Below are 14,177 nucleotides of genomic sequence, written 5' to 3' on the forward strand. Positions count from 1 at the left end.
AAAGGATCCAACTTGGGACAGGAAGAAAACTAATGTACCCTGCCTGAAGTCTGCAGACCGGGCTGCCTGATATTTCCTCCCTGATTGAAGTTAGAAGAGTAAAATAAAGAAAGACTTGGATTTATATAGCGCATTTTGTGACCACCGAACATCTCAAAGCGCTTTACAGTCAATGAAGTACGTTTGGAGTGTAGTCAGATAGCTCCCTTGCTCTTCTACAAAATAGTGCCATGGGATCATTTACATCCACTTGAGAGAGCAGACTCAGTTTAACGTTTCATCTGAAAGACTGCACCTCCAACATTGCAGAACTCTTCTGCACTGAGTGTCAGTCTAGATTTATGTGCTTAAGTCCCTGAAGTCGCTGGAGAGAGACTTGAACCCACAACCTTCTGACTCCGAGGCAAGGGTGCTACCCACTAAGCCACTGGCTCACATAAAAGAGAACAATGAAGTATATTCTGATGTTTAAATCTGTGGGGAAAGAAGAGAAACAATCCGAGGGTTTCTGGTTAGTCAGTTGTGTCTGCCATTATTTGGGGGTTGGGGGGGTGGAAATTCCATCTCTCTCCCATACTTGGTTTATAGAAGGGAACCCATAAACTTTGTACAAGTCCTACTCTTGGCACTCCTAGCTTAAGATGAGCAGTTCTCTGATTCAGGTGGCCAGAACAACCAGTTTACTTGATATTTGTCTCATTGCAGGTCTGTCAAAAGGCTGGTGAGATCGCCATGTTGAAACAGCAGCTACGAGACTCACAAGCAGAGATGGCAGAGAAATTGAGTGAACTGTTCAGCCTCAAAACCCTGCTCAGAGAGGTCCGAGTGGAACTTTGTACCAAAGATGAACAATTATTGCTATTAAAGAACTCTCTGCAGGCACAATCCATTCAACTAGCTAAGAGCACAAATGCCCTACAGCAACAGGAGGAAGCCATCTTGCTCCAAGAAGCCTCTCTGAGGAGAGATGGAGCTTCTGAAGAAATGAAGGGTTTCTTGAGCGGGGAGACTGATGATCTGAAGTCCAGAGGACTTCAAGAGGACAGTGCCCAAAGTCTTGTCCTCCAGGTTGAGAGACTCAAAGCAGAACTGTTGTTGGAACGAAGACAGTGTGAAGCCCAGGCTGCCAATTTTGAAATTGAGAGGAATACCTGGCAGGATGAAAAGGAAAAAGTTATTCAGTATCAGAAACAACTGCAGTCCAGCTACTTGGAGATGTACCAAAGAAACCAGACCCTTGAGCAAGAAGTTCAAGAGATTGCAGCCAAAATGGAACTAACAGACACTGATGTCAAACAGAACCTACCATGGATAGAAAGAATTGAATCCTCTGAAATCTGACAACTGCCAGGCGGTGAAACTATCTATCATTCAGTGTTTGTAGATCGGACATTCATTTAAAAAAAATATAGTGTTGGATTTCTCATGGTGAACAACTAAATTTTACACAGGGTGATGGCAGACCAGGTTGTAGCATCTGGAAGATACTTCTGACTTGGGTATACAAACCGAGGGGATATAATAATTTGGGGGGTGGGGCGGGGGGGGGGAGAAGGAGGAGAGAGAGAGAGAGAGAGAGAGAGAGAGCGGAAAAGAGAACTTGGAACTCTTGGTTCCTTTTCATGTCCAGAGAGCTGACTGGATAGAGGATGCTACACACAACTTGCATTCATGGCTTCAACAAGCCAATTTTATGTTTAAGCCCAGAATGTGAAATTATCTAAGGACATTATTTTATATATATAAAATTATATATGTTACCATCACTGCAGAGAATGATAAATTAGTACAATTTCTCAAATACCTCTCTGAATCAGTAATTTTGGAGTCAGGAATGTCTTTCTCCAGATTAAAAGCTGCAATAAGATTAACATATTTGGTAAGTAGTAATGCTGATATTTTAGTTATTGTAACAATGTGCTTTTAACTACCCATGTAGGCCAATGAAAAGTATACAAGGTCAGTGTTTAAATTTATATGGTTCTCCCCTTTACCTGAGGTGGAATTCCATTGGTTGTATTTTATTCACGTTTTGTTTTGAAGGAGCTGTATAATTTTTCAGTTGCAAGCCATAAAAACTCATTTAATTTCTTTTTGTAACTAATTCTCTCCCTTCACACCTTCCTCCCTCGTTCCATTTTGACAGAATAGAAACTTAACCTGCTCAGGGCTCTAATTGTAGATTGTGAGTAGACTGACGTGCTTTGATTCTCTTTCCTCCACATCCTCCTGGGGAAAAGGATTACCTTTGCCTGGTCCCTCTCTGTGACAGTCCTGCTGAGAGTTGGGCCTTACCAGAGGGAAAACTCCAGAAGGACTCTTGAAACACACTTTGCCATGCTGATACCAGTGGCAATCTCTGCCCTTGCTTGCTAGTACTCACTGGAATTAAATGTATAAATATCCACACATGATGGCTATTTACTGCAAAACCAGTGATGTGCAATGTTCCCTTTAAGCTGTGTGGACATGTGGCCGGGAACATTGATGCAGTGATCATTTTTTTTTGTTAAAGCACATCAGTTGCTGTCCAGTCATGGCCAGAGTCCTGTTTCATTTTCAAAGAGTTCAGGACACTTAAATTAAACCCCACGGCAGATGGGTGTCCAGCTTTTGCCTGTATCCTTCCCAATAACTAGCGCTATTGAGAGAGTGTTCTTCTTGGGTGAAGCCTTGCTCTAAGCTGGATTGTTGATGGGATGCAAACGGGATGGTTAAATTCATAAAATTGTTTTCTCTGTTACTGCAAGATTTGAAAATGTTGAACTGCAGTGAGAAACGGCTCACAATATATTGCCCTCAGAGTGTGTCTCAGGGCATCCCAAATCACCTCACAGAATCATTTACTTTGAAATTGTTGTGAGTGGCCATTTGCTCATGGCAAGGTCCCATAAACCTGAAGTAAATACCCAGTTAGTCTATTTATGGTAATGTTGATTGAGGAAGGAATGTTGACCAAAACTCCTTGCTCTTTGAACATTGCTTTAATATCCATATGAATAGGCAAATGTAGCCTTGTTTTAACATCTCATCCAAAGGTCAGCACTTCTAACAATGTAACGTATGCAGTTCTGCACTGAAATGTCATCTTAGATTGTGTGTTCAGGATCTGGAGTGGGACTTAAATCCACAACCTTCTGAGGGGTCCTAACTGAGCCAAGCTGACACCTGACACTAGCCATAATAGCAAAATCAAAAGACCAGTGAATGGAACTTTCATGCTGACAAACTAAAATTTCTAGGCAGTTTGGCTTCAGTGACCTGCAACAGAATAAATGTTCTGTCTCTTGGATTTCAAGATGTTCTTTTTGTAAGATGTGGGCCCTCCCACATGGCAAATCAGAAACTCTTTGCTAGCTGAACAATGGTTTGCTACTGTAGTTTAATCAATTGTGCTCAGGCTCCATGGTCAGTGCGGGGGCTTGTGAGTTTCCTGCAGGTCAGCATAAACTCTGATTTCTTCCTCCTCCTCTCGTCTCGATTGTCTTTACAAGTTCATCCCCTGTGCTGGAAAATTCCACTCATCCATTACTATCCATTGTATGAGCTAAGCAGCAAAGTAATTTCCCTCTTTCGCCAGTAAATCTCGTGGCTTTCTCCAATCATTGCTTTCACAGTCCACATCCCTGTCTGCCACCTCCATTCTGTTGTGGCTTTTTGTAGCACCTGTGTTGTCTTCTTTTTCTAAATCCCAAGATATATTGAAAGCTGATTTTATTCCTTGCTGTTAAATTTAGGGGACTTGAACTGAATTTAGGCAACTTGCAAAATCAGCAAATCTCCCACTCACTTGAGTATTGAATAATTTCCAAAAGAAACTTCTGGTCCGAGTTCTTGCCAGTGATGTTCACCTCTTTATAGTATTGTAGGGCACAGCAAACCCTGTCCAAAAAAATACTTCCTTGTATGATTTTGATGAGATTGATTTTAGAATAAAATTATGATTTGGCCTGCATTTTCACCAGGCTTGCTTGCCAACAAATCCTGTTTGTACTGACAACCATATCATGTTTCAATTCCATCCCCCCTTTCAATACTTAGCACTAGGAAGCACAGTGCCTTTGTGTATGATGATCTAAATAACCAAATATCTTCAAAATATTGGAGGTGGCTTCAAGTCATTTGATGCATTACATTTTTAGTGCTGGGATCTGGGTCCCAGGACCATCCCATAATGAGGGGGTAAAAATCTACTCTCTCTGGCTGCAAGGGCCCGGACTGAAATAAGTTTCCATATTTGCTGCGGATCCACATCAACAACAAAAAAACTGCATTCACAGTTTGGTGCTAAATCTGTTGATCAGAATGAAGAGATTCATACTGATGTAGTTAAAGGGGCACCTCTGATGTGGAATCTCCGTTTTCTTTATTTCCAGCATTAATATTCCTTGCTTTGACCATAAACATCACCAAAGACATGTACATTTAAAATAGTTGAGCCGAATGTTCTCTTTTGATTCATTCTTGGCTTGTGTATGTATTCATGGTTTTGCCACAAGCCCAGAAACCCCTTTTTGACCCTGGGAATTCTCTGTCCTGCCCGTGAACTATATGGAGCAGCAATGCCAGTTATATGGCAAGATTACAGACAATTACACAGTAATTTACAGCACAGAAACCGGCTATTTGGCCCAACTGGTCTTTGCAGGTGTTTAATGTCCACACAAGCCTCCTACCACCCTGCATATATCCTTCTGCTTTCATTAAGTTTACTTTTAAAATACAGCTACTTTGTAGTGTTGAAGACCACATCAGGTACTGGCATGGTTTAAACAGAACACAAACGCTACCCTGTGTAATAGTTGGACCAGGGAAGAGAGGAGAGGAACGTGTGCCTGAAATGAATGAAGCTGCCCTCTGATTCAATGTTCAAAATTGTTCATATTCCCCAAGTGCAGACGAGCTGGTCACTGCAATGCGAGGTTTTGCTAAATTAGTAATTACTTTGTTTTGCTTTTTTCTCCAACAATGAAGGTTACTAGGATTTTGTCACTTGGCCCAGTAGGTGCCAGTTCAGTGCATCACGCATTTGGCTTAGTTTGGAAACTGTTCTGCCTTATTGGTTTGTGCACAGTCAGACTGTACACAAGTTGATGTGCTTGAGAGCATTGTTTTAGAATGAACTGATTTATAACATGGTAATTTAACCTGCATTTTCACACACCGCTTGCTTTCCTGTAAATGGTGTTTGCACTGATGAGTACTGGCCTTGATCAATCTGTTCAGCACACAGTTGTGTAAATCTTGCATTTGTTTATGAAGGGCTATGAATGTTTGTCCAATTTCCAGCTGATGCCAGCAGTTCATAGAATTATACAGCACAGAAGGTGGCCATTTGGCCCATCGTGCCTGCGCCAGATCTTTGAAAGAGCTATCTAATTAGTCTCACTCTCCTGCTCTTTCCCCATAGTCCTACAAATGTTTCTCTTACAAGTATTTATCCGATTCTTTATGAAAGTTACGATTGAATCTGCTTCCACTACCCTTTCAGGCAGTACATTCCAGATCATAACTCGCACCGTTAAAAAAAATTCTTCTCATCTCCCCTCTGGTTATTTTGCCAATTATCTTAAATGTTGCATTTTTTTTATTTGTTCTCATGATGTGGGTGTCATTGGCAAGGCTGCACATGTTGTCCATTTCCACTTGCCCTGAGGAGGTGATGGCGGACCTTCTCCTTGAACTGCTGACGTCCTTATTACGTAGAGTACGAGAGGCTGATCTAATTTGGCTAGGACACCAGGAGACTTCCCCCTGCTTCTCATCAATAGTGCTATACGATCTTTTACATTCACATGAACGGGCAGATAGAGCCTTAAAGTCCCATCTGAAACTGCACCTCTCCCCATGCAGCAGTCCATCAGTTGAGTTGAGATTATATGATCAAGTCCTGGAGTCGGTCTTGAACCCATAATCTTCTGATTTACAGGATAGAATGAGAAGGTCTTTGTTGGGACAAATTTGCCAATGAAGATGTTCCCCTCTCACATAGAAACATAGAAAATAGGTGCAGGAGTAGGCCATTCAGCCCGTCGAGCCTGCACCACATTCAATAAGATCATGGCTGATCATTCCCTCAGTAACCCTTTCCTGCTTTCTCTCCATACCCCTTCTCCATACCCCTTGATCTCTTTAGCCATAACAGCCATATCTAACTCCCTCTTGAATATATCCAATGAACTGGCTTCAACAGCTCTCTGCGGTAGGGAATTCCACAGGTTAACAACTCTCTGAGTGAAGAAGTTTCTCCTTATCTCAGTCCTAAATGGCTTAGCCCTTATCCTAAGACTAAGTCCCCTGGTTCTGGACTTCCCCCAACATCGGGAACATTCTTCCCGCATCTAACCTGTCCAGTCCCGTCAGAATCTTATACGTTTCTATGAGATCCCCTCTCATCCTTCTAAACTCCAGTGAATACAGGCCCAGTCGATCCAGTCTCTCCTCATATGTCAGTCCAGCCATCCCTGGAATCAGTTTGGTGAACCTTCGTTGCACTCCCTCAATAGCAAGAACATCCTTCCTCAGATTAGGAGACCAAAACTGAACACAATATTTCAGGTGAGGCCTCACCAAGGCCCTGTACAACTGCAGTAAGACCTCCCTGCTCTTATACTCAAATCCCCTAGCTATGAAGGCCAACATACCATTTGCCTTCTTCACCGCCTGCTGTATCTGCATGCCAACTTTTAATGACTGATGAACTATGACACCCCGGTCTCGTTGCACCTCCCCTTTTCCTAATCTGCCGCCATTCAGATAATATTCTGCCTTCGTGTTTTTGTCCCCAAAATGGATAACCTCACATTTATCCACATTATACTGCATCTGCCATGCATTTGACCACTCACCTAACCTGTCCAAGTCACCCTGCAGCCTCTTAGCTCACACCGCCACCCAGTTTAGTGTCATCTGCAAACCTGGAGATATTACACTCAATTTCTTCATCTAACTCGTTAATGTATATTGTAAAGAGCTGGGGTCCCAGCACTGAGCCCTGCGGCACTCCACTAGTCATTGCCTGCCATTGTGAAAAGGACCTGTTTATTCCGACTCCTGTCTGCCAACCAGTTCTCCATCCACGTCAGTACATTACCCCCAATACCATGTGCTTTGATTTTGTACACCAATCTCTTGTGCGGGACCTTGTCAAAAGCCCTTTGAAAGTCCAAATACACCACATCCACTGGTTCTCCCTTGTCCACTCTGCTCGTTACATCCTCAAAAAATTCCAGAAGATCCGTCAAGCATGATTTCCCTTTCATAAATCCATGCTGACTTAGACCGATCCTGTCACTGCTTTCCAAATGCGCTGCTATTTCATCCTTAATGATTGATTCCAACATTTTCCCCACTACTGATGTCAGGCTAACCGGTCGATAATTACCCGTTTTCTCTCTCCCTCCTTTTTTAAAAAGTGGTGTTACATTAGTTACCCTCCAGTCCATAGGAACTGATCCAGAGTCGATAGACTGTTGGAAAATGATTACCAATACATCCATTATTCCTAGGGCCACTTCCTTAAGTATTCTGGGATACAGACTATCAGGCCCCGAAGATTTATCGGCCTTCGATCCCATCAATTTCCCTAACATAGTTTCCCGCTTTCTAAGGATATCCTTCAGTTCCTCTTTCTCACTAGACCCACTGTCTCCTAGTGCATTCGGAAGGTTATTTGTGTCTTCCTTCGTGAAGACAGAACCGAAGTATTTGTTCAATTGGTCTGCTATTTATTTGTTTCCCATTATAAATTCACCTGAATCTGACTGCAAGGGACCTACGTTTGTCTTCACTAATCTTTTTCTCTTCACATATTTATATAAGCTTTTGCAGTCAGTTTTTATGTTCCCTGCAAGCTTCCTCTCGTACTCTATTTTCCCCCTCTTAATTAAACTCTTGGTCCTCCTCTGTTGAATTCTAAATTTCTCCCAGTCCTCAGCTTTGTTGCTTTTTCTAACCAATTTATATGCCTCTTCCTTGGTTTTAACACTATCCTTAATTTCCCTTGTTAGCCACAGTTGAGCCACCTTCCCCGTTTTATTTTTACTCCAGACAGGGATGTACAATTGCTGACGTTCATCCATGTGATCTTTAAATGTTTGCCATTGCTTATCCACCGTCAATCCTTTAAGTATCCTTTGTCAGTCTATTCTAGCCAATTCACGTCTCATACCGTCGAAGTTACCTTTCCTTAAATTCTGGACCCTAGTTTCCAAATTAACTGTGTCACTCTCCATCTTAATAAAGAATTCTACCATATTATGGTCAGTCTTCCCCAAGGGAAGATTGCTAATTAGTTCCTTCTCATAACACATCACCCAGTCTAGGATGGCCAGCTCTCTAGTTGGTTCCTCGACATATTGGTTTAGAAAACGAACCTAATACACTCCAGAAACACTTCCTCCACCGCATTGCTACCAGTTTGGTTTGCCCAATCAATATGTAGATTAAAGTCGCCCATGATAACTGCTGTACCTTTATTGCACACATTCCTTATTTCTTGTTTGATGCTGTCCCCAACCTCATTACTACTGTTTGGTGGTCTGTACACAACTCCCACTAGCGTTTTCTGCCCTTTGGTATTCCGCAGCTCCACCCATACTGATTCCACATCATCCAGGCTAATGTCCCTCCTTACTATTGCATTAATTTCCTCTTTAACCAGCAGCGCCACCCCGCCTCCTTTTCCTCTCTGTCTATCCTTCCTAAATATTGAATACCCCTGGATGTTGGGTTCCCAGCCTTGGTCACCCTGGAGCCATGTCTCCGTGATGCCAATCACATCATATCCATTAACTGCTATCTGCGCAGTTAATTCGTCCACCTTATTCCGAATACTCCTCACATTGAGGCACAGAGCCTTCAGGCTTGTCTTTTTAACCCACTTTGCCCCTTTAGAATTTTGCTGTAATGTGGCCGTTTTTGTTTTTTGCCTTGGGTTTATCTGCTTTCCACTTTTACTATTCTCCTTTCTATCTTTTGCTTCTGCCTCCATTTTATTTCCGTCTGTCTTCCTGCATAGGTTCCCATCCCCCTGCCATGTTAGTTTAACTCCTCCCCAACAGCACTAGCAAACACTCCCCCTCGGACATTGGTTCCGGTCCTGCCCAGGTGCAGACCGTCCGGTTTGCACTGGTCCCACCTCCCCCAGAACCGGTTCCAATCTCTCCGGAACTTGAATCCCTCCCTCTTGCACCACTCCTCAAGCCACGTATTCATCTGAGCTATCCTGCGATTCCTACTCTGACTAGCACGTTGCACTGGTAGCAATCCTGAGATTACTACTTTTGAGGCCCTACTTTTTAATTTAGCTCCTAGCTCCCTAAATTCGTCTCGTAGGACCTCATCCCGTTTTTTACCTATATCGTTGGTACCTATATGCACCACGACAACTGGCTGTTCACCCTCCCTTTTCAGAATGTCCTGCACCCGCTCCGAGACATCCTTGACCCTTGCACCAGGGAGGCAACATAACTTCCAAGAGTCTCGGATGCGGCCGCAGAAACGCCAGTCTATTCCCTTTACAATTGAATCCCCTATCACTATAGCTCTCCCACTCTTTTTCCTGCCCTCCTGTGCAGCAGAGCCACCCACGGTGCCAAGAACTTGGCTGCTGCTGCCCTCCCCTAATGAGTCATCCCCCTCAACAATACCCAAAGCGGTGTAACTGTTTTGCAGGAGAATGACCGCAGGGGACCCCTACACTACCTTCCAATGCTCTTCCTGTTGGTCACACATCCCCTATCTGGCTGTGTACCCTTTACCTGCGGTAAGACCAACTCGGCAAACGTGCTATTCACGTCATTCTCAGCATCGTGGATGCTCCAGAGTGAATCCACCCACAGCTCCAGTTCCACAACGCGGTTTGTTAGGAGCTGGAGGCGGATACACTTCCCGCACACGTAGTCGTCAGGGACATCGGAAGCGTCCCTGATTTCCCACATCGTACAGGAGGAGCATACACATGTCCGAGCTGTCCTGCCATGACTTAACCCTTAGATTAACTTAATTTGGCAACAACAATGCTGAAGGTTACTTACTGATCAAGAAAAGAAAAAGAAAAGCTACTTACCAATCACTTACTCCCTTGGCTGTGACATCACCTTTCGATTTCTTTCTACTTTTTTGCCTCCCTGCTGCAGCTGCACCGGCTGGCCTCTCTGACGCTGGACCTTTTATAGGCCGCCTGCTCGATGTCCCTGCTCGAAGTCCCGCTGCCTCTCCGACCCTGGACTTTTATAGGCCGCCTGCTCGACGTCCCCGCTCGAGGGAATGTCTCCTTTTTTTGCAATCTCTCAATGTCCTACTGATTGAAACCATCCAAACCTCTTGTCTCTGGTCTGTTGATGAGTCCCTTTCAGACAATGGAGTTTGGATAATGATGTGTGGACTTGCTCCTCAATGAAAGCAGATGTTAGCAATTATAACAATCCCATGTGGGTTGATATGCTACACAGAGCTTCTGGATTGTTTTTTCTTGCCAGTAACTTATGCTAACGTATTAATCAGAGTCCAGAATTTCAGGCACAGTCCTCCTTTGTGAAAGTAGATCGCAGTTTTGAACCCCGCCATCTAAATTATACTATATCATACTCGTAATATAAAAGTGCTACATGTAAAGTGTTTTAATAATGCTTTTTAGAAAACAAGTATTTACTTAGTTATCAGTGAGATGGGTGTACCTGCTTCTCACTGCAGAGTCTGTCTATCCTTGATGTGATGTATGATAATGGTGCTCAATTCATTATCCACTTCCAGACGGGGCCTGTATTTTGTCTTCATTGCTGCCATAGCAGAAAATGATGTTTCACAAGTATATGTTGTCGGGAAAGCTAGCAACACTTCCATTGCTTCTTTTACCAATTATGGGTACTCCGCAGCAACAGATGGCCAAAATTGGGAGGGTGTTTGTTCCTGAAACTTAATTTTCAGCGAGCAGTCTCAGGACAGTTCCATCAGCTCCTCTTTTGTCTTGTCCCACTTAATCTTGGGCAACAAGATGACGTAGCAAGCATTGTAAATGAAACCTGACCTAATCAAGATGTGCAGTGACCCTTTCTTTCATACACTCAACTGTCATTGTTTGCATTCAGGAGCGGGAACATATCTGAAACTCCATCGCTCAGTCTATTTTTCCAAATCTCAGTTTTCTTCTTAAATGTTGCAATCTTGTCATTCATTCAGAATATGGTTATATTGCTCCCTTGTATTGATGTTCATATTGTATTCAACGTATTTAACAGGCTCAAAATGTCAGCAAGTTTTGTTAACCATAATTGGTTTGAGAAGTTTTCAGCTAATACAGGATTGTGCACCAAAAGAAAAGCCAGCAGCTCTTTATGAAACTCAAACTCTTTCTAGGGCTCTGCCGCGAAATAACCAACGCACTTCAGTGTGAAACAATTTTTCATGTCTTGCACCCATTTCTGAACACCGCTTTGGAAACAGATGTGAATTCACAGGTCTGGACGTCACTAAATTCACAGCAACAGTTAACACAGCATGTAATTCGGGTTCCATTCTTTTTGAAGCAAGGGCGTTTGGCGATACAGCACACAATGTGTCACAATTACCCGTGAGTTTACGGCCCTTATTCTTGCAACAGCACCACTCCCATTCCCTGTCATAACGGCAGCACCATCTGTGCAAAAAGCAACACAGTTCTCCCATTTAAGCAATTCTGATTCCATTAAATTATCCAATAACTTGAATATTTTCTTCACCTGTTGTTTGTCTGGTAACGACTGACAAAAAAGAAAATGTTCTACCCACCCAAATAGCCAACATTGGCCTGGAAATCTCGGCCTCTCCGGGTCCGTACCAAGTTTCTATGAACCCGAGAAGACATTGGAAAAGCTGGTTTTCAGTGCACACATGCGCATGCGCTGAAAACCGGCTTTTCCGATCTGTCGAGTTGGAGCTTGACAGATGATCCACATCTCTGGAGCGAGGATATTTGCTTGGGCAAGATTGTAGTATTTACCCATATCTTGCCCAGCAAATGTCCTCAAAATTCTTGCGCCTGAAAAAGCAGTCGACTTTTACAGCTGTAAGTGTTTAAAAACATAAACAAATATTATTAAATTAAATTAAAAAACACACATTGTAAAAAAAACCCTGCCCCTACGTTACATTTATTTTTAACCATAATTAAAAAAACCTTTTAAAAACTCGGAATTTTTTTTCTAAGATATTTATTAACTTTAATTTTAATTGTGGGGTCTGTTTTTTATTTTTTATGATGTGTTTAGTGTGTTTGCTATTAACGGGGGAAAAAAACAATGAGAACTTGTAGATACAGAGTTCTCGTTGCTATTAATGGGAAAGCTGTGGAATACTGTACCTGATTGGCTGAGCAGTCACACATGGCTGCATCTTCTGCGTGGGAACCAGGAGGATGGGAGCGCGCTTCGCAGTGCGGGAAGAGAAGGCCTCCCCAACGGAATTATAGGCTCCTCCTGAACCACCAGGTAATTTCGTAGAAATGTCTCAGGTCGGAACAATTGCCCGCGGGAAGCCTCCGACCGCAATTTCAGCCCCAATAGTTGCACTGCATCAGTTGTCTCATTGAGCTGAATTGTAAACTGCTCACATTCACAAAGCCTTTGTTAACTGGCATTTTATATCTCTTGAAAGCTTCTCGATTCTTCTACTAACTGTGTCATTAGATAGTAGTGTGGCCTTCAACTTTTGTGGTGTGTGTTCACTCACCATCACTTTGTACATTTCTACAGCAGCTGGAAGAATCAGTTCCTTTCTGATAATATGGGCTTTCTAGCTTTAAGCAATTCAAAACGCTGATAAGAAGGATGCTTTCAGGGCCTTTTCCGGAACTGATAGATTTGTCATTTGAGTTTTCTGAGTTTTTTGGTTTATCTTTACATTCTGGATGCTTTGTTGTAAGGTGTCTCTTTAGTTGGATAAAATTTGTAAGCATACAACACATTGTGGCTGTCCACCACAGAGCTCCATACATCTGAATTCTATGTAACTCTGCTCATGCTTTCCATTCTTTGTTTGTACCTTGCTACTGGATTCAGCACTGCCCATGGCTTCAGCTGAATTACTTGCAATGGCAGTATGAGGTCGTTTCAACATATTTTTCTATTTTAAAGTAATTTACTCTCACACTATCATCGATCAACTTTTTGGTGCCCACCACCAACCTTGGTAACTGAGTCTACATGGCGATCTTCATGCTGCTCTCAGTGCTCCTCCATGCACGCTCCCCTTCTAGGTGAGACAGCGAGCCCACTCTGCACTGCACGTGTGCTGGCCGCACTCCGCTCCTGCTTTCCGGCTCGCACCAAGCCCGCCTCCGGGCTCCGCTCATTCACTTACTCTAAATCACAGCGCCCATCCCTGGTAAAGCCGGCCCTGCTCAGTACTCATTATTTCATGGACCCTCTGGAAAGTTTCTACAGAACTCCATTGGTCCGCGGACCCTAGTTTGAGAACTACTGGACTATACCACCACAAAGATGAGTCATGAACCCTTGTCTGTCATGTGATCTCACTGGACTGGTAATTGTGCAATAAAACTCAAGCTCCATCTTGTGGCAAGATCTGTACAGCACCACCATTACCATTGTCTCATCCTCTTTTCCCGCCCTCCCCACCCCCCCCAAATAGGTGATTGTACCAGTTCTGCTGTTGCCATGAGCGTCAGCAGCAATATCAGTTCAGTTTCAATTTCCTCCATTTTAATCAGCGTTGAAAGATAGAATTAGATATCTGGACAATGATAAGCCAGTACCTTAACACGGTTTGTTTAGTGGCTGAGACCAGATGTATTAAACCTGCTGTTTACTGGTCTTTTATGACTAGACCTCCATTAACCCCATGGAACTAATAAAGTTTTCAAATAAAAATTGATGACTTGCATTAAAATGGACTCTTTTTTTGGGGATGGTTGATGTGTGTTAATGATGTGGATGGATGTTACTGTGCTTGGGTGATCTGTTTTGTACACAAAGTAGTGAAGTTATATTTGGAAGGATGTTTGAGAAGCAGCCTGGATTAGAACCTTGCAATGGGAAGCTAACATAAACCAAGTCATTTTCAATGTCCTGGCTCCTATGCATTCAATTCACCCCATGAATTTATCCTTTCTGAAGAATCTTTGGGAGTAATACAAGTTTACAAAAGCCATTCAAGATGAAAGGCAGTTAAAATGCTAA

At 43.0% G+C, this 14,177-nt stretch overlaps 1 protein-coding gene across 2 annotated transcripts in view; it reads left to right on the forward strand.

Annotated features, from left to right (window-relative positions):
* Window positions 1–13,887, forward strand: part of n4bp3 (NEDD4 binding protein 3) — a 142,671-nt gene extending 128,784 nt beyond the window's left edge. For both annotated transcript variants that reach the window (XM_070878354.1, XM_070878355.1), the window contains exon 4: window positions 706–13,887. In XM_070878354.1, the coding sequence (XP_070734455.1) occupies window positions 706–1,341 (636 nt within the window). In that variant the 3' untranslated portion in view covers window positions 1,342–13,887. The remainder of the gene's footprint in view (window positions 1–705) is intronic.
* Window positions 13,888–14,177: the final 290 nt, after the last annotated feature.

Source organism: Pristiophorus japonicus, chromosome 4 (genome assembly GCF_044704955.1).
Source record: "Pristiophorus japonicus isolate sPriJap1 chromosome 4, sPriJap1.hap1, whole genome shotgun sequence".
Taxonomy (NCBI): Eukaryota; Metazoa; Chordata; class Chondrichthyes; family Pristiophoridae; genus Pristiophorus; species Pristiophorus japonicus.